The sequence below is a fragment of the Brassica napus genome, chromosome A1 (assembly GCF_020379485.1).
Source record: "Brassica napus cultivar Da-Ae chromosome A1, Da-Ae, whole genome shotgun sequence".
NCBI classification, from domain to species: domain Eukaryota; kingdom Viridiplantae; phylum Streptophyta; class Magnoliopsida; order Brassicales; family Brassicaceae; genus Brassica; species Brassica napus.
Window position 1 is genome coordinate 27,225,503 of NC_063434.1, and position 18,744 is coordinate 27,244,246.

General features: G+C 36.6%; 5 protein-coding genes and 1 long non-coding RNA gene across 8 annotated transcripts; 4 read left to right on the forward strand and 2 right to left on the reverse strand.

Annotated features, from left to right (window-relative positions):
* Nucleotides 1-1,822: 1,822 nt before the first annotated feature.
* BNAA01G30110D (myb family transcription factor PHL6) lies at nucleotides 1,823-4,723 on the forward strand. 2 transcript variants are annotated; one of them, XM_013817752.3, is made up of 8 exons: nucleotides 1,823-2,186; nucleotides 2,640-3,254; nucleotides 3,395-3,608; nucleotides 3,683-3,759; nucleotides 3,839-3,878; nucleotides 3,958-4,030; nucleotides 4,108-4,177; nucleotides 4,264-4,723. In XM_013817752.3, the coding sequence occupies exons 2-8, from the start codon at nucleotides 2,718-2,720 to the stop codon at nucleotides 4,564-4,566; spliced, it is 1,314 nt and encodes a 437-aa protein (XP_013673206.1). In that variant the 5' UTR covers nucleotides 1,823-2,186; nucleotides 2,640-2,717; the 3' UTR covers nucleotides 4,567-4,723. The 2 variants fall into 2 exon arrangements, with proteins under 2 accessions (XP_013673206.1, XP_013673207.1); XM_013817753.3 differs by having other exon boundaries at nucleotides 1,863-2,186; nucleotides 2,660-3,254.
* A 173-nt stretch (nucleotides 4,724-4,896) lies between these two features.
* Nucleotides 4,897-7,810, forward strand: LOC106377503. 2 transcript variants are annotated; one of them, XM_048746608.1, is made up of 3 exons: nucleotides 4,897-5,005; nucleotides 5,314-7,262; nucleotides 7,356-7,810. In XM_048746608.1, exons 2-3 carry the CDS (start codon nucleotides 5,330-5,332, stop codon nucleotides 7,580-7,582), a joined length of 2,160 nt encoding a protein of 719 aa, XP_048602565.1. In that variant the 5' UTR covers nucleotides 4,897-5,005; nucleotides 5,314-5,329; the 3' UTR covers nucleotides 7,583-7,810. The 2 variants fall into 2 exon arrangements, with proteins under 2 accessions (XP_048602565.1, XP_022544481.1); XM_022688760.2 differs by lacking the exon at nucleotides 4,897-5,005 and having other exon boundaries at nucleotides 5,056-7,262.
* LOC106377506 (lactosylceramide 4-alpha-galactosyltransferase-like) lies at nucleotides 7,757-9,173 on the reverse strand. The gene has a single exon (XM_013817754.3). It carries the CDS (start codon nucleotides 9,081-9,083, stop codon nucleotides 7,836-7,838), a length of 1,248 nt encoding a protein of 415 aa, XP_013673208.1. The 5' UTR covers nucleotides 9,084-9,173; the 3' UTR covers nucleotides 7,757-7,835.
* Nucleotides 9,174-10,084: 911 nt separating this feature from the next.
* BNAA01G30140D lies at nucleotides 10,085-14,796 on the forward strand. Its single transcript, XM_013817750.3, has 3 exons — nucleotides 10,085-10,995; nucleotides 11,213-12,688; nucleotides 12,768-14,796. Exons 2-3 carry the CDS (start codon nucleotides 11,248-11,250, stop codon nucleotides 13,004-13,006), a joined length of 1,680 nt encoding a protein of 559 aa, XP_013673204.3. The 5' UTR covers nucleotides 10,085-10,995; nucleotides 11,213-11,247; the 3' UTR covers nucleotides 13,007-14,796.
* Nucleotides 14,627-15,741, reverse strand: LOC125581595. Its single transcript, XR_007319210.1, has 2 exons — nucleotides 15,120-15,741; nucleotides 14,627-14,985 (listed from the first exon to the last, which is right to left on the reverse strand). It is a non-coding gene; the product is annotated as an uncharacterized LOC125581595 (long non-coding RNA).
* Nucleotides 15,692-18,711, forward strand: LOC106377499 (golgin subfamily A member 6-like protein 2). Its single transcript, XM_013817749.3, has 4 exons — nucleotides 15,692-15,832; nucleotides 15,960-16,038; nucleotides 17,123-18,100; nucleotides 18,286-18,711. Exons 1-4 carry the CDS (start codon nucleotides 15,827-15,829, stop codon nucleotides 18,480-18,482), a joined length of 1,260 nt encoding a protein of 419 aa, XP_013673203.1. The 5' UTR covers nucleotides 15,692-15,826; the 3' UTR covers nucleotides 18,483-18,711.
* The last annotated feature ends 33 nt before the right edge of the window (nucleotides 18,712-18,744 follow it).

An 18,744-nucleotide genomic window follows, 5' to 3' on the forward strand; every position in this document is an offset into this window, starting at 1 on the left:
TATTTTTTATATATTTTTTTATTGTAGTTATAATAATAAAATTTTAAAAATGATTTTATTCTGAATTGAAGTTTGATGGAGAAATTGAGTGATATTGGAGATGTTACATAAAGATACAGAATGGCCTAAAGTGATTATACCCCACCAACCAATTATTGCTTAGAATTATATATTATGCCAAAAGAAATTTAAATTATATAGGGATTAAGACATTCTACCACCACTTGGTGCCTCAAAGAATATCTTAAATGACTATTCCTCACTTCCCACTCCATGTCTCCATCTTGTTCCAATTTGTTTTTAACAAATTTGAAACTGGTGTTTTAGACTATAATGTTCAATTCATTTGCATATTGTCTCTGAGTTTCTTTGCACACTCGGAACAAGTGATCTGAATTTGTAATACAAAATCCACACATATTACATACTCAAGTTTCCAGCAAAATAATGGACTGTAGCATAATGTTGTTAAGGTCATTCAGCTGATACAGATGGAGCAGCATTTTCATTTTTAATTGTTAATAAACCAAAATCAAGTCATGGTTTAAACTTCAATATTTCAGAATGAATTATAAAATGCTTGTTATTTTCAGCTTCATGTGAGCTTATTGGTCAACCAGGAATACAACATACCACTTGGGATTAAAAATTGGGTGAATGAAACGTATGTATAATCTCAAGATTAAAAAAAAAAAAGCATCTAATGAGCTCATTCTCTACAATGATGATAGCATTATATTATAATTATCTTAGTTTTGAGGCAAAGACTTAGAGACTAGAAGACAAACAAAAGTGCACCAGATATGTGTGGTTTAGATTATAGATAATGGCTCCCATCGATACAACTTAAGGGATGATGATGCTACTTTTGTCTTTCCTTTTGGAAGTTTAATGTGTCCATCACTATGATTTATTTCCCCATTTATACTCTTATTATTCGTTTCTCTATCGCATAATCCATATTATTTAGAAACTAACAACATATCTATTCATAAGCAGCATTTTAATGATTAGGTTAATATACTTTGAAATATACGCAAAGAATCATTCGTATTAACTCTTTTTGATCAAGTAGTATACGTAAGTAAATATAAAAGTGAAGTTGACATTTACAAACGCCCCACCCAGCTTCCTTGTTTTATTAGAGAACTCCAATATCTTGCCAAAGAAGTTGAGTTGAATTTTTTTTCTGGTCGAAAAGTTGAGTTTAATTTGTTAACGAGGTGTTATTTACCAATTACAAACGTAAGGTACATCTCCTCTTTATGTATACACATACATAAATAACCTTCAATAATTGTAATGAAAGAAATAAATACCAACAAAAAAAATCATTAAAAAAAAATATCAACAGAAAATAAATTATATACATACATATGCTTTCACCGTAATAGTCGCATTTATTGGAAATCAATGCTTACCATTGACCACGAATTTTTCTTCATAAATAATTAAGAAAATTCTCTTATAAACAGTTGTTTTTAACGCTGATTTATTATGATATTACAACTATGAGAAAAATTACATAGACGATCCAACAACTTTGACGATCCTAAAAAACAGTTAAGTTATAATTATATAGTTCATTATCAAAATTAATTAAGTTAAGCACGGATGATTAAGAAAAGCCTAAAATGGTATGACATCATCACAATTAATGCAGGAAAATAAAAAGCTTGTGACAAGCTGCACAACCACTTGGCTTACACGTGAGTAAGCAGCGTGTGGGAGATGAACAAACGGTTACAATTAGTACGTGACTTACACGTGAGTAAGCAGCGTGTGGTATAATAAGAAAGGCTGTCCAAGAGAGGCGGAGACCAATCAAGGAAAGACAACAGTACACTTCACTACTCTTCCTCGATGCCCATTCGTTAGCCTCCCTAGCCAAATCCTCCTTTCTTTCTTTAACCAATCTCTTCTTCGCTCTAGCTTCCTGATTTGGATAAATCTTCATACCTCTTCTTCCTCTTTTGAAGTAATGCGTTTTCTATAATTTTCCCACAGAAAGTTTCAATAATTTTTGTTTTTTTGAAAAAAAAAAGAAGAAAGTTTCGATCTTTCCGCTTCTGTTGTTACATTTGGTGATTCTCGAAGGCATCGTTCCTCGAAAGTGTTGAGCTTTTTTTTTACTTAGGCAAGAGTTACACAACAACAAAAAGCAGAAGACATTATCATCTTGTCAGGTCCGTTTCTATTCCTCTGTCCTTTGGTAATAATAATTGCTTTCGGTTTTGTACGGCTTGTTAGACCATCTCCAAATATATAGTGAACCATTGGAGCAAATTCAACTCTAATTACTCTATTTTAGTGTAAATTATAAAGAAAAAAATAGAGTCCCCTCGCAAATGTTGTGGTTGCCTCATTTTGCATAACTTGAATCTGTAAATTAACCACATTTAAGTGTTGTTGTTTCCTTTCTAAATTTGTAAATCTGGTTAGTCTCATTCCAAGATTAGTAGGTTTAAAACACAAAAGTCATGTGCTTTGGTTACTCCAATCCGCACAGTAGTTTTAGTTCTTCAGAAACATGTAACCCATTGCTATGTTTGCTTGGATGATTCTGTATGCCTTGCTCTGGAAGTTAACTATACAAACTGACTCAATCCTTTTGTCACTAACATCTTTATTGATCACAGCATTGTTATGCTAATGGCAGATCTTGTCAAGAGACCATCTTGATTTGGTGTAAGAAACCCATTTTGATCCAAGGAATCATGAACGGGCATAGGCTTGTGCCAACGGCACAAGAGGAATGCAACAAAGGAATCCAAAAAGCTTGCTCGTCTTCCCTCTCTCCAGCCTATAACTTTCTGAATGTCCAGCCAGAAAGAACCAAATCTCCTTTCATACGGTCACAATCTCCGGATTGGCCAAAGAATAGTACGTTTTCACGGTCTTCAACCTTCTGCACAAACCTCTACTCCTCATCTTCTTCAGCCAATGAGACTCAGAAACATTTGGGAAACAGTCTTCCTTTCCTCCCTGATCCCTCTGCTTCTGCTTCTGGTGTGGAGTCTGCAAGATCTCCATCTGTCTTCAGCGAGGATTTGGGCAATCCGTTTGATGGAGACAACAACTCCTCGCTTGTCAAAGATTTCTTTAATCTCTCCGCGGATGCTTGTTCCAATGGAGGTGGTTATCATGATCTTGACTGTTCCAACGACACCTTATCAGATCAGCTGGAGCTGCAGTTCCTGTCTGATGAACTTGAGCTGGCCATCACAGACCGAGCTGAAACTCCAAGGCTTGATGTAAGTTATTTTTACTCTGTCCATCTCTTATGAGTTTGCTATTATGATAACATTTCTCCTAAATGACTTGTTGATACATATAGAGAATGTGTGAAGAGTGATTTTTTTTCCTTTTAACACTTAGCTTTTGGTTGAATCAGGAGATCTATGAAAAGCCAATGGCTTCGCCAAATCCAGTGACTGTGCTGAGTCCAAGCCAAAGATGCGATGCTGGAGCAATGTGCATTGACCCAGTTTCATCTCTCCCTTCTCCAAGATCCTCAGCAGCAGCCAATCACAAGCCGAGAATGAGATGGACCCCTGAGCTCCACGAAAGTTTTTTGAAGTCAGTGAACAAACTTGAAGGGCCTGAAAGTGAGTTTTAGGCTTTGTTTTCTTTTTAACCTTCTGCTGATGACACTTAACCTGTGTTGCTTTAAAACATGTAGAGGCCACTCCAAAGGCTGTTCTCAAGCTTATGAATGTTGAGGGCTTGACGATCTACCATGTAAAAAGCCACTTGCAGGTACTAAAATTAGTTTGCGTCTGACTAATTTCACAAGTTTCATAATACAAAAGTAGCTGAATATCTCTGAAAATTGCAGAAGTATAGACTAGCAAAGTATATGCCAGAGAAAAAAGAAGGTAAAGCTTCCAACTTGATGTTGTAATCACACAGATTCTCTGTTCCTTCTTTGTGTATTAACTTTTGTTTATTCCACAGAGAAAAAGAATGTTAACTCAGAGGAGAAGAAACTCGCTTTGAGCAACAGTGAAGCTGATGAGAAGAAGAAAGGGTAAGGCATTGTGTTTCTGAAGCCACAAACATGTTTCAACATTATATTTTAAAGTGACTCTCTTCTTCTATGGACAGGGCAATACAACTAACTGAAGCTCTCCGTATGCAGATGGAAGTTCAAAAGCAATTGCATGAACAACTCGAGGTGCACTACCGGTTACACTCTAGTTCAGCATAAGAAACATTTTATATGTTTACTAAAACCAATCATGTAAGCTGATCAACGTGCAGGTGCAGCGGGTGCTTCAGCTACGAATAGAAGAGCATGCTAAATACTTGGAGAAGATGCTTGAAGAACAACGCAAAGCCGGAAGGCTATTTTCTTCTTCTTCTTCTTCTCAGACTTTGTTATCACCTAGTGATGATGAGACTAGACCAGACTCTCCAAACATGTCCAAGACCGAAGCATCTCTGCCTCAGCCTTCATCATCTGCAAAGAACATAGCTTCTGAAACCGAAGACGATCAATGTGAGTCCCCTCAGAAACGCCGCAGGCTTGAGAACAATACTAAACCTCAAGACTCTGAGAGGTAGCAGGTCTCTTCAAGTATGTATATATATGGTCTGGCTTTTTGTGTTGTTTGGTGGAGAGGATCTTGGTGGTGGTCACTCAAAAATAGATGTTTGTAATGTAGATCTTTGTCGGACACGTGTAAACTTATTTAAGTATCTTTGAGGATGTTCCCTTCGATTTGCTTGCTGATTCCAAGTCGTTTAAGGACCCTTTCAGTTCAATTAATGACAAAACATAGCTAACTGAAGAAGCGCTCTCTTAAGTATGGTTTGCATCAAGATGAGGACTTTCAAATTATAAACTCAATACCATAATTTGAATAAATTTAAAATTCCTTTTTAAGAGAAAACAAGGAGACAGGACCTTCGCTTTCACTCCCCCGAGAATAAGGGTTTCGTTTCTCTTCCGGATTTTGTTGTCGTCTCCTGTTCTCCGACTCAACGCTTCGACTCAGCTCAGGTAAATCTCTCATTGCGCTTCCAAGCAGTAAACAACACAATGGGGTTTGTGTTCTTAAGTTGTCTGTTAGAAAAGGTGCTTGCTTTAAGCTTCTTTGTCACAGTGTATGCATGTTTGAAGTTAAAAAAAGGATCGATTTTTCTTCATTGTAACGTTTAAAGTTTCGTTTTTTTCTTCTTCTTTTCTCTGTTTATCCATGAACATGAAACGATCTGAGTCATTATGAGATCAAGTTAGGGAAGCTGCAATGTGAGAATCAAGAAAATGCTTCCAAGTCTGATTCACTCTCTGTGTTTTCTTTTTTGTAGTAGGATATATACCTTAATGGACATTCATGAGCATGGAGTTTGTGTGGACAAGAAGAAACAACGGGTTAAATGTAATTACTGTGGGAAAGAAGTCCAGGGCTTCTCGCGTCTGAAATTTCACTTGGGTGGTGTAAGTGGAGATGTAACTCTCTGTGAACAAGTCACATTTAATGTTAGAGAGGCTTTTCGAAGTATGGTTATGAAGCAAAAACTTAGTTCTGCTGCTGCTAAGGCTAAGAGAGTGCATAAGCGTGGAAGAATAGACATTTCATCCAGCAAAAGTGGTTCTCCTGAGGAAGGGACTACAAGTGTGGAGGCTAATAATGCCCTGGTGTCAAAAACAGCTGTAATGTTTATGAAGCAAAAGCTTAGTTCTACTGCTGCTAAAACTAAGAGAGTTGTTGGAAAAGTCCAAATGGGTAATGGTCTTAATAAGCGTGGAAGATTAGAATTTTCATCCACCAAAAGTGTTTCTCCTGAGATGAGGACTACAAGTGTGGAGGCTAATAATGCACTAGTGTCAAACACAGCTGTAATGTTTATGAAGCAAAAGCTTAGTTCTACTGCTGCTGCTGCTGAGACTAGGAGAGTTGTTGGGAACGTCCAAATGGGTAATGGTCTTAATAAGCGTGGAAGATTAGAAATTTCATCCACCAAAAGTGTTTCTCCTGAGAAGAGGACTACAAGTGTGGAGGATATGAATTTTCAGTCTAACAATGCCCAGAAGTGCATAGCTCGGTTCTTTTATGAAACTGGTTTCAACTTTTCAGCTGTGGATTCCCCAGGCTTCCGAGAAATGATGTCTGTAAGTGGTGGTAGTGGTGATATTCCTGGCTCTCATGATTTAGATGGATGGATGCTTCAAGAAGCATTGAAGGAAGTGCAAGATCATGTGAAGAAGATTAAAGATTCATGGGCGGTCACAGGTTGCAGCATCTTGCTTGATGCTTGGGTTGACCACAAAGGCCATGATCTGGTTACTTTCCTTGCAGATTCTCCAGCTGGTCCAGTGTATCTAAAGTCGTTTGATGTTTCTGATATAAAAAGTAACGCCAATGCCTTGATATCACTGGTGGATGGAGTTGCTGAGGAAGTTGGAGTGCATAACGTTGTTCAAATCATTGCATGTTCAACCTCTGGCTGGGTTGGTGAATTAGGCAAGTCTTTTGCGTCTAATAATATGTTCTGGTCCGTGAGTATATCCCACTGCTTTGAGCTTATGCTGGTGGAGATTGAGAAAATGGATTCCTTTGGAGGCATACTTGACAAGGTGAATAACATTACAGAGTTCCTTTACAACAACCCCTTGGTTTGGGAGCTTTTCAAAGATCCTAGTCATGGAAAAGACATGAAGATCTCCTCCTCCTCCTCTGAGTTTGAGTTTGTGACGCCTTATCTCACTCTAGAGAATGTTCTCAAGGCGAAGAACAACTTGGCAGCCATGTTTGCTTCATCCGACTGGAACAAAGAAGAGGGCACATCAGTCTCCAAATTTGTCAAGGATCCGTCCTTTTGGGAATCTGTTGAGAGACTTGTGAAGTCCACATCTCCTATGATCCGCGGTCTATGCTTGTTTTCTACTGCCAACAATCAGCATATTGGATATATCTATGACACTATGGATGGCATAAAGGAGAGTATAGCGAAGGAACTCAGTAAAGAGGAACGATGTTACAAGCCGGTGTGGGATGTGATTGATGATGTATGGAACAAGCATCTCCACAGTCCTCTTCATGTAACTGGTTACTTTCTGAACCCGGCTGCCTTCTACTCAACTGACTTCAGTTCTGATCCAGAAGTTACCACCGGTTTTGTCTCATCTTTGGTTCATATGGTAAAAGAATGCCACGTCCAAGCTAAAATTTCCACACAGCTTAAAATGTACACACTCGGTCAAGGTTGCTTTGATGAGGCCAGTCAAGCTGCTCAAATCACTGACATTGCTCCAGGTGTGTATGAACTTCTTGACATTCAACATTCTTGTGTTGTTGAATAGGTGAAGCTAATGGGTTTTGTCATTATTTTGAGTCTCTGTGTTGCAGCTGAGTGGTGGGCTCAAAAGGCGAGCCAGCATCCAGAACTGCAGAGTTTTGCCATTAAGATTCTGAGCCAGACGTGTGAAGGTGCTTCAAGGTACAAACTGAAGAGAAGCATAGCAGAGAGGCTGCTGCTCACTAGAGGAATGAGCCGTTCTCAGAAAAAGCATATGGAAGAGTTTGCCTTTGTTCATTACAATCTCCATCTACAACGCTTCAAAGCTACATACTAAGTGAAGAGTTTTTGTGCTGCAAGACTTTTGTATGGACTGACCCGTTCAGCTTATTTTGTGAATGTGCAGATTCTAGTTCTTTAGTCTGTATATTCATTCAGGGAATGTAAGTATCAAACTTCTGATGCTGTAAGTTATATTGCGTAGTGGGACGTTTGGGTTTTGAGCCTTGACTTGGTTGTTTTGTGGTAACTAATTTGAGATTACATATGAATTAATCTGTTAACACATCTTTGTCTCTGCTTGGATCTTTTTAAGTGTGAGACTCAGTAATGTTTCCACAGACTGTGCAGTGTGTGGAGATGAGTCTATGCATGACGCTTCCTTCTTCAATCTTCATCTTCCTTGTGACTTTATTCCACAAATGTATCATATAACTCCCTTTGTTCATCTCTTGTACCGTCTTCTCCACCCACTTTGCTTCTCTTGTAGTTGCCGGTTTCTTGAAAAGACTTGGGATCTTAAGCCAGTTCACTGGATAGAAAGCATCCGGTGGAAAGATCGTTAGATTGTACTCAGGCTTGTGTCCTCCTAACCTTTTGATAACTCTAGAGACTAGGTAAGGGCTGTTGTATCCCCATCTGTTACCGTCGAAAGTTGTGGAGTACTCTTTCAAGAACTCACACATAAGAGGGTGGTGGAGGTCAAAGACCATCACCGCGTTGTTTAGCCTTGTCCATCTCTTGGTTCTAGGATGCAAACTCTGTGCTCCTATTGCGTTTCTAAGCCCAGTCATTGACTTGAGGAAGATGATGTCTGTGTCTAGGTAGATTCCTCCGTACTTGTAGAGCACCGCGAGTCTCGTTAGATCAGAGAGGTTCATGAAGAGAGGGATGGAGCCAGGATCCATCTTACCGCTCTTCAGCTTCTTAAACCAAGCTTCTGCTGGAGTGTTCTTGACGAGGAACGGGATGTCTAGTGTCACGGCAACGAGGTTGAAGCCTTGGTCAAGCAAGGGCTTAAGGATGGTGGATCCTCTTGGTGAGTCTAAGGAGTTGGATAAAATCACCAAGCAAGCACCAGGGTTGGTGGTGAAGAGGGTATCAACAGCTAACATCTCTCTTGGTCCAAAGGACTTTGCTGGTGATAGCCAAACCATGAAGAACTGAGCTGAGCAGTTCTTGTTGTACAACTCCAATACTCTTCCGTGGAATCTCTTGCTCTTGGTTGTTGACTTTAGTATCTCCAGCTCTGGTAGCTTTCTCCTGAACCAGCTGATTCTCTCGCTCTTGGTGGCTTTAGGTGGAGGTACCAACGGATCTGACTCCTCTTTTTCTAGTTGATCAGAGACCACAACCGAGACAATGCTCCTACTAGTAGCACTCCTGGTTCTAGGAAGAGGCACGTTTTGTTTGAACGGTGGTTTTATTCTAGGAAGAGGCAAGTTTTGTTTGAACGGTGGTTTATTATCATCAGAGAGAGTAGATGATGTTGGAGCTTTCATGTAGAGGAGATTCAACAAAGCAAGGATCACCAACATCGCTAACTTTTTTGATCTCATCTTTAATCTTTTTGAAGAAGACTATTGTTAGCTTTACGTCAGACAAAACAAGAGTTTATAACGTTGTAGATGTATCTTAGGTGGTTAATTTAGTTTATATAGAAAGTTGTATGTTAATTAGTAAACGGAGTAAGATTCCAGCTGTAATTGCCGCCTTTGAAAATTAATCACATTGAACACGTTGTTCTGGTTTAGGACCACACCGACAAACCAAAGGTCCTGGTAGAAGTAGGAGTTATAACTGCCTTAGGACACAAGTAAGTTTTATCTCCTGAGACATGTTTAAAGGGATTTTGGAATTTTTACTTTTCAGTGACTACATTTTTTTCTCAAATAGGAAAAACCCTACGTCCCTCTAACAATAATAGAGAAAAGGAAAATAGATGTTTCCTTTTTTCTTCATATATATTTGTATACTATATTTTGTTTGAAGTTGGTTAAAACTTGTCTGTTTCTAGCCTTTATCTATCACGCAACACATATATGGGCATGATAAACACACACACACACATATATATATATATATTTTTTTTGGTGTAAGATCAAATACATATATTCCATTTTCTATAGGCTCTAGCTACAATATGAAATATGAATATTCTTATAAATGTTGTTAGGTCAATCATACGTGGGAGTTTGGTTGTCATACAGATAACATTTGATTCGACTAATTGTGGAATATGCAGAAGATGTGCATACCACTAACTTGTAGGACTACCATATATTTTTGTTCATGTTGAAGATTTTGATCAGTACTAAGACTAAAAATTAATCTGTACTAAGACAAATCTAAAAAATAAAATTAATATAGATTATATAATTTTATAATGTTGCAATGATTAGAATTTTATAAAACTGTTCATCAACACTAATACATGTTCATAAGTGTCATAGTTCTAAACTTATAACTGCATTTTTCATTTTTTCACAAATGCTATTCATTCAGTTTTCCAATGCCATATTATTATACACCAAACCACTTGAACTCTCTTTAATGATTCTTAATTATTTATTTTTGTTGCAAATCTCTTTAATGATAATTAGTTGATATTTTTTTGCCATGTCTTTAATTAATGAGACTAATCGATTAATGTTAAAGAAAAGTCTTGCAGCAAAGTTAACAGAGATTTTCATTAATTACAAATAGAATATGTTATGATTATCAAGAAGATGACTTGTTCTTCTTCTCCACAGAGTTTGTTGAATATGCTACGCCTTATGTTCTGTAGTCTGTACAACGAAAAAAAAAACATTTTGTTTGTTTGGTGAGAAATTAACAAGAACTTGCACGTTACGTTACAACTAAAAGGAACCAGAATATGTAACATGTGTCTTAAGGCCATGTCGAGAATCGACCTCAAGAGGGTTCTCTGAATATGCAGTTTTTAGTTGTTTAGTTTATATATGGTTAATTCTCTCAAATAGCATTTTTAAGTTTTTGTTATAAAAATAGCTATCAAAAAGAAAAGTGATCTTTTAAAATTTTTAATATTTATTTTTTATTTTTTTTTAAATTTGAAATTATATCCCAAACTACACTCTTTAACTTTAAACCTTAAATCTAGATTAGTTAATCCTAGGGTAAAAACAAATTTTTACTCTTTAATAAAATTTATTTTGGTCACTTTTTTTATCGAACACTATTTTTGTGATAAAAACTTAAAAAATGCTATCCTAGATGGTGAATGAATGTGAAAAATTAATAGTGAAGGTTCATGTGAAAGAGAGTAACCACAACAAGGAAATGGACCTTCATGTAGACAATTACTGACGGAGGCAAAACACGCGTTCCCTCACTTTCCCTCTCTCTCTATCTTTCTCAGGATTAGAGAAACCAAAGTTTCTTCCTTTTTGTATCTGACTCGACGCTTTGACTCAGCCACTCAGGTGAAGAAAACTAGCAACGGGTTGGGTGAGTTCTCATCTCTAAGCAACCAAAGTTGTTAGCTTTCAATCTCCTGCGTCACCATTGAAGCATTTTGACTCGTTTGCTGGCTTGCTTTGAGCATTATGATAAAGTTTCGTTCTTTATCTCTCCCTAGGATCAAGTTAGGAACTTTTGTTAGTAGTTTCGTTAATTTATGATAAAGTTTCGTTCTTTATCTCTCTGTGTGTGTTTTATGAAGTAGAGGACGAGTCTTTGAATCGTTTGGTGCTTGCTTCCATGGACATTCACGAGCATGGAGTTCTGGTGGGGAAGGAGAAGAGGCGGCGGATTCAATGCAAACACTGCGGAAAACAAATGTCTGGCTGGTATCGTCTGAGACATCACTTGAGTGGTGTAGGTGGAGATGCAACTCCCTGTGTACAAGTCACATCTTCTGTTAGAGAGATGTTTCGTACTACTACTACTACTACTGGTCCTAAGCGTGGGAGAACCGGAGATAGCGAACATGTTTGGTGCTCATATCCAAACTGTTTGGACTTTTCATCCAATGGATTCAGAGAAATGATGATGACTGTGAGTGGCCGTACCATCCCTGATCCTCACGGTTCGATGTTTGGAGAAGTGTTGAAGGAAGTGGAAGATCATGTGGAGAAGGTTAAAGATTCTTGGGGGGTTACGGGTTGTAGTATCTTGCTTGATGCTTGGGTTGATCGCAAAGGCCATGATCTTGTTACTTTCGTCGCGGATTCTCCAGCTGGTTCAGTTTATCTGAAGTCCTTTGATGTTTCTGATATAAAACATGACAGCGAGGCTTTGATATCGATAGTAGATGGTCTTGTTGATGAGGTTGGAGTGAGTAATGTGGTTCAGATCATTGCGTGTTCAGCTTCTGGTTGGGTTGGTGAGTTAGGTGAGGCTTATGTGGGCACCAAGAAGGGAGTCTTCTGGTCTGTGAGTGTGTCTCACTGCTTCGAGCTTATGCTGATGAAGATTGGGGAAATAGATTCACTTGGAGAGATAGTTGAAGCTGTCAATATGATCACAGATTACGTCAACAGCAACCCTTTGGCTTTGAAGCTTGTCAGAGATCAAGATCACAGCCATGGACTACTAGACATGGCTGTACTCTCCTCCGAGTTTGAGTTTTTCATGCCGTACTTAACCGTAGAGAGTATTTTCAGAGCCAGGGACGAGTTAGCAGCGATGTTTGCTTCTTCATCTGATTGGAACAAAGAAGAAGAAGACATAGCGATATCCAACTTGGTGAATGATTCGAGTTTATGGGAAAGTGTTGAGAGAGTTCTGAAATGCTCGTCTCCTTTGATTCACGGTTTAATCTGGCTCTCTAGTGCTAACAACAATCAGCATGTTGGACATGTCTATGACAATATGGATGTCATTAAGGAGAGTATAGCGAGGGAGTTTGATAACGATGAACTGTGTTACATGCCGTTATGGGATGTGATTGATGATGTCTGGAACAAGCTTCACAGTCCTCTTCATGCTGCTGGATACTTCCTGAACCCGGCTGCTTTCTACTCGACTGGTTTCCATCTTGATGCAGAAGTAGCCATCGGTCTTATCTCCTCTCTTGTTCATATTGTAAAAGAACGTGACGTTCAAGTTAAAGTTGCCACTCAGCTTGATGTATACAAAGTTCGTGAAGGCTGCTTTAACGAGACCAGTCAAGCTGATCAGGTTTCTGGATTGTCTCCAGGTGTGTGTAGACACTTGTGTTGTTGAAACTAATCAGTGAGCAAAGGGTTATGTTAATTTGTTTCAATGTCTCTTTGCAGCTGAGTGGTGGGCTGAGAAGGCGAGCCAGCACCCGGAACTGCAGAGTTTCGCTATTAAGGTTCTGAGCCAGACATGTGAAGGCGCTTCCAGGTACATGCTGAAGAGAAGAGTAGCAGAGAAGCTGCTGCTCACGAGGGGAATGAGCCGTTGTGAGAAACAGCATCTGGAAGAGTTGGCGTTTGTTCATTACAATCTTCATCTACAGAGCTGCAGAGCCAAACTAAGTGAAGAGCAGTGAAGAGATTGTGCTGCAAGGTATGTTCATTTATGGGACTGGCCTGTTCAGATTAGCCAATGCGCAGACATTAGTTTAGTAGTTTGTACTTTCCTTGAAGTTTATATTTTAAATCAAAGCTGGTGAGAATATTGGATATCACGGGATAGAGTAGTTATTGGCTTACCCAAAATTTGTGTTATATGTTAATAAATGAATAAAGTCCCACATCATTAGTTTGAGAAATAATTAACTAACATATAAAAAATAGAGTCAATCTAATTATAGATAATTGATTTTAAGTTGGAAATCCATGATAATCCTAAATTTAACATACTTTTTTTCATCTAGAACCTATCCTCCCACCTCGTTATTGTGAGTATGTGACTTGACTACAATAAACCGGGTCTTTCATTTCCTACATCGAAGAAATGGTTAGGTTCTTTCTTGTATTCTTTAAATATCGCATATAAGTATAACACGGTAGTAGTTGAACCCAATAAAATAAGAGACGTGACCACAGTCTACTATCATATTCTTATTGAGTGAGTTACGTATTCAGACACTTTTTTCTCTTTTTTGTCATGATAAGGCACTTCCTGCTAGAGGCACACTTTCTTTCCTTTCTCCTCCATGTGTTTGTACATAATTATCCTTACGTTCGGTTAAAAGAAATAAGAAGCTTGGTTTGTAGGGACCAATTTTAACTATAGTAGTTGGGTCACTTTCTTTTATTCGTATTTTATATCTCCTCAAACCAAAGCAAATGAAAAGACATGTTTCTTTCTTTTTTTAATTATTATTGTTTGTTTTACCTAGTTTTAGTTTGTTTTGTTTATTTTAAATTTAAGGATATATTTGACAAATTTGTTTGATATACTAAATTATGTTTTTTTATTTTCTATAATTTGATATCCATTTTGATATGTTTTCTTGTTATATTTCAAAAGATACAAATGAAAAATGTGGACAAAAGAGTTGTGGATAGAAACATTGTAATTGTGTACATCCAACTATTGTGGATGGATATAATCATATGATATGTTTTCCTTTTTTAAATATTACTTTATCAATCCTTTCTATTTCTTTATGTGATTATTTTAACATATTAAAGTATATAACTAAATAAATTTTTGATATCATAAATTTTATCTTTTTGTTCTTTACATTTTTAGATCTATTTTAGTATATTTTTACAATCTAAATATGAAAAAATCATATCAACAAAAAATAACCGTGTATATAGAAAAAATGTGGACATGGACACATTTAATGTTTTCAATTGTATTTTAATGTTTGTGTTAGTGGATGAGATCTTTTTTTAAAAAAAATGATTGGTTCTTTATTTTATTATTGTTTATACCACCTAATGTTTTCAATTGATTTTATTTCAAACTTTTAAGAGTTATAAAATGAATATACTATTACAATAATTTTTATATATAATTTTCTATTTTTGACATCATTTTATATATATCATATATGTATATATATCAACGTTTACAAAAACAAATATGTCGACATGGACATGAACTAAATATGTGGATGTGGACGACATGTGTAGATAAAAATTTGTAGACAAAAGTGTTTTCATTACTTGAAAGAGAAAACAAAGGTCTGGAGACAATGACTCAAACCAAAATGTGAGGTGCGGATGTGGATGTGTTTATCTCATCTAAATCAAGAAAATGTTTTGCACATTTTAAAAAAATTGGGTGAAAGCGTGAATAACCAAAACGTGAGGGACCACAAATTTAAAAAAAAACTGAAAATTCACCATTGTTGCTCTCACTTTCTAGCATGACCCAAATCACCAACTAGAAGCAGATCAAACTCGTTGACATCATCAGCTTCATGAACTTCTCTAATTTCAGCCCTACTCTGCGTTTGTCGTCGCACAGGTTCAGTCGTCCTCCGCTGAAGTAGAGAGGTGTCGTCGTCACACATTCAAACGCAACTTTCTTGTCTTCTTCTTCCCCTTGCTCCTCCACATCTCCTTTTCACTGACACAGAACAAGTAATTATGAAATAGTTTTCAGACCAAAACTTCGTGTCTTATGGTACCAAAAAGATCTCGTCCTCAACTCATCTTCTACAAATCAAAATCAAAGGAAAACATTGAGGATTAAAGACAAACCTGGTGCTAACTTGACGTTTCTATGTCGTAGTGAGCGCAAGGGATCGAGCTCAGAGATAGATTGGAAGGTAGAGTTGGTTTGGTCAAAGAAACAAGCTCTTAAAAATTACCGAGAGAAAGACCTATGAATTTATGAAGTTTGTGATATTATTATTGAGAAAGTAAAAAAAAACAGAGAAAAAAAAAATTTTCCAGAGAAAGGTTGAGTTAGGAAGAAGAAGAGAGTTTGAAATTAGAATTAGGGGATTTGGAAAAATAAAAGTAGATTAAGATTTGAAATCAGAATTGGAAAGAGATATAGAATTAGGGTTGGGAATTTGTGAAAGGGAAAGTAGATCTACGTTTTGAAGGTGAGAGGAGAGAGGATAGAGGAGAGAGGAGAGTGTAGAGAGTAGAGAGGAGAGAATATAATCATGGTTAGTTGTTTCTGGTTAGGTTAGTTTGGTCTGATCAAAATTGAGGGTATGAAGGACATTAGACAGACATAATGTGTCTAGCCAGCATGAAGTGTCTAAAAGTGTCAAACATAAGACTAAAAGTGTCTTATAGAGTAAAAAAGTCATTCGAACGATGGCTTCACCAACTCGTCCCTTATTATATGAACAAGAAACCAAAGATTTTATGAACAAGCTGCAAGGTTTCAATCATATTCCTCCTTTGCGTTATCTCTCTTCAGTCTTCACTCAAATCTTTTCTATATTTCAGAAATGAAGGTTCGTTTCTCTTTTTACAGTTCTCTGAACAAATTTAAGAAATTTACATTTCAATGGTTTTAAAATTATATATATTACGTGATACGGGTTATATGCTTATACCATCGGCTTCTAAATTAAATTGCAGAAGATAGTTGTATTCCAGTTCACATTTTTTGATGAAAGCATCAAAGAGAGAGCTAAGGAAATTGCCAGCGAGTTTCCAGGTACACAAACACTAATTCATGTTTATGTTAAATTAATTATAAATTTATGATGGTTGATATTCAATTTACATATAATCTGCTGGGGCTTTAACAAAAAAAATAAGAGTTTGATCTGCGCATCCAAACGGATATTTTTGTTTTATATATTAATATTCGTTTACGTGTTTAGTGTTTACTATTTTTAATATTTACTATATATTTAAACAGTTATATGACTTTTCAAACATAAAATTTGATAGTTTACGTGTTGTAGTTGAATTTATTGTTTCAAACCATCAATTTTTTTCGTAGATATTTATTTTATTGGATTTTTATTTGTTATAGTGTTAATATATATATATATATATAAATCAAGTTATACATAAGCTAAATAAGTGGAACAATCATATATTTTAGGAATATTATGTAAACTAATGAAGATTATGATATTTCAAAATCGGAAAGTGTGATTATTCTGTTAAGGTATTTGAGTATAATTTTGATTTAGTAAAATTTAGATATTTGGTATAATAAATGGTTAGTCATAAAATGTTTGGATTTTGATCAAAAAATTATTTATCTTATTAAAAAACAAAAATGATTATTTTAACCTCATATATAGAGTAGACATCAAATGAAACCAAAAACACAAATCAATTTAATTGAAATCGTTATTCAAAACCGGACTAAGGCTCATAAATAAATAAATAAATCATATGAAATTAACTTTTAGTCGGGCTAAATCAGCCTAATTCATGACATGGCTCGATTTGTGTAACCAATAATTAATTGTTTTCAATCCATATAGTTTAGTATTATAGGTAACAGATATTTAATATTCGGTAATTTATCTGACGAAGAATTATGATAATATGAAAAATGGAGAAAAATAATTAATGTTAGGAATAGAAAAAGGAATGAAAGAAATGTTGACAAGAGGATTAGTTATATTTTGTACTTCAGAAGATAAGTTATAATTCATCACTTTAGCTCTTATTTTGAATCTAATGTTATGACACAAATACATCTAACTCTCAATAAGAAGATGCATCCTTGTAAAAAAAATTTTTAATTAAATAAAATTTTCATTCTCTTCAAAAATTAGGAGTTACTAAGGTGGTAGAGGTTGAAGGAGAAGATCAGCTAGAGGTGAGGGGAGAATTTAGTACGTTTGAATTGACAAAGGAACTAATGAAGATAGATGAATCTGTTGAGACAATCAAGATTGTACCAGATGGAGTAACGGAGCCAGAAGTCAAGATCCAGCAGCAAGATGAAGGCAAACCACCTACTAACATACAAAAAACGTCTAAGTGGCCCAGTGATGTTGCCAGTAGCTCAAATGGGAGAGGAGGGCAAGCATATGAATTTTTGGGGCAGGCAATAGATGTTGCTAAGCTGGCCAAAGATATGGGTGTTGGTGCTGCTAAGCAGGCCAAGGATATGGGTGTTGGTGCTGCTGGTAAGGCAATAGGTTTAGGTATGAATTATTATCGAAATAAAAAAGAAAAAGAGGTTAAGGCACAGCTAGAACCTAAGCTGGGAGCAGAACAAAGAAACATTTGGGGACACCTTCCTGAAGCGCAGAAACGAGGTCTCTTTGAAGTGGAGAAACAAAAGAAGATCAGGGATGAGGAAGAGAGGAGGAAGAAACAAGCTGAAGAGATAAAACAAAGGAAGATCAGGGAGGAGAAGATGAGAAAACAAGCTGAAGAGATGAAACAAAAGAAGATCAGGGATGAGGAGATGAGGAAACAAGCTGAACAGATGAAACAAAAGAAGATCAGGGAGGAGAAGATGAGGAAACAAGCTGAAGAGATGAAGGAAAAGAAGATCAGGGAGGAGGAGATGAGGAAACAAGCTGAGGAGATGAAACAAAAGAAGATCAGGGAGGAGAAGATGAAAAAACAGGCTGAAGAGATGAAACAAAAGAAGGAGGAACAAAGGAGGAAACAAGCTGAAGAGATGGAACAAAGGAAGATCAGGCTGGACAAGGAGAAGAGAAAGATGATGGAAAAAGATTTAGCAATTAAGAAAGAAGAGGAAAAACTAAAGATCTGGCAGGAGAAGATGAAGAACTCAGGTGCTTGCATCATCTTGTGAACACACATCTTACTTTCCTCTAAGTCTTTTCAGATTTTTATTTTGAGGTGGTGATCGGTTTGAGCTAGAATTTCATCTCATTTTTTCTAAACTAAAGAATATTTCTCCTCATTTTTAGTGCTTTTCTTTTGTTAATTAACCATAAGATTATCATCTGATGCGCAGGAGGAACGACATGGACAGGAACCACAGGGAGTTTGTGGGGCAACCTATCCACACAAACAAGTGCATGGATGGGACTACAAACCGGAGAAACAAGTGCATCAGCACAAGCAAGTGCATCAACGCAAAACCAAGGTTTAACACAAAGACGAAAAGAGGAATCACGAGGAGTTGACAAAAAAGGGAAGAACCGGCAATAAACTAGTTATTCTAATTCTAAAGAAGCTGAACAGAGTTTAAGCTTTTCATGATAAAACGTTTCTAGTCCATTTCATCTTCTGAAATAAAATTTGTGTCCTTTGCTATATGATATTTATCAAATTTGACTTTCTACTGTTTTTGTTTTCCTTGACTTGATCTTCCAAGTTTGTGGTGGTTGAGTGATATCTTCTTTTTTTTGGTAAAAGTAAATGACAAAAGCTTGTGAAAGGATCTTCGAATACCGACTCAAATAACTTAAAG

What these genes read in the sequence shown, in the direction of transcription:
- LOC106377503 (XM_022688760.2), top strand. Translation starts at nt 5,270, where the DNA reads ATGCTTCCAAGTCTGATTCACTCTCTGTGTTTTCTTTTTTGTAGTAGG. An exon ending in AATCACTGACATTGCTCCAG is followed by an intron (nt 7,263 to 7,355) that starts GTGTGTATGAAC and finishes TCTGTGTTGCAG; the next exon opens with CTGAGTGGTGGGCTCAAAAG.
- LOC106377506 (XM_013817754.3), bottom strand. Translation starts at nt 9,083, where the DNA reads ATGAGATCAAAAAAGTTAGCGATGTTGGTGATCCTTGCTTTGTTGAAT.
- BNAA01G30110D (XM_013817752.3), top strand. Translation starts at nt 2,718, where the DNA reads ATGAACGGGCATAGGCTTGTGCCAACGGCACAAGAGGAATGCAACAAA. An exon ending in CAAACTTGAAGGGCCTGAAA is followed by an intron (nt 3,609 to 3,682) that starts GTGAGTTTTAGG and finishes TAAAACATGTAG; the next exon opens with AGGCCACTCCAAAGGCTGTT. An exon ending in TATGCCAGAGAAAAAAGAAG is followed by an intron (nt 3,879 to 3,957) that starts GTAAAGCTTCCA and finishes TTTATTCCACAG; the next exon opens with AGAAAAAGAATGTTAACTCA.
- LOC106377499 (XM_013817749.3), top strand. An exon ending in AATTGCCAGCGAGTTTCCAG is followed by an intron (nt 16,039 to 17,122) that starts GTACACAAACAC and finishes TTCAAAAATTAG; the next exon opens with GAGTTACTAAGGTGGTAGAG. An exon ending in GGAGAAGATGAAGAACTCAG is followed by an intron (nt 18,101 to 18,285) that starts GTGCTTGCATCA and finishes TCTGATGCGCAG; the next exon opens with GAGGAACGACATGGACAGGA.
- BNAA01G30140D (XM_013817750.3), top strand. Translation starts at nt 11,248, where the DNA reads ATGGACATTCACGAGCATGGAGTTCTGGTGGGGAAGGAGAAGAGGCGG. An exon ending in GGTTTCTGGATTGTCTCCAG is followed by an intron (nt 12,689 to 12,767) that starts GTGTGTGTAGAC and finishes GTCTCTTTGCAG; the next exon opens with CTGAGTGGTGGGCTGAGAAG.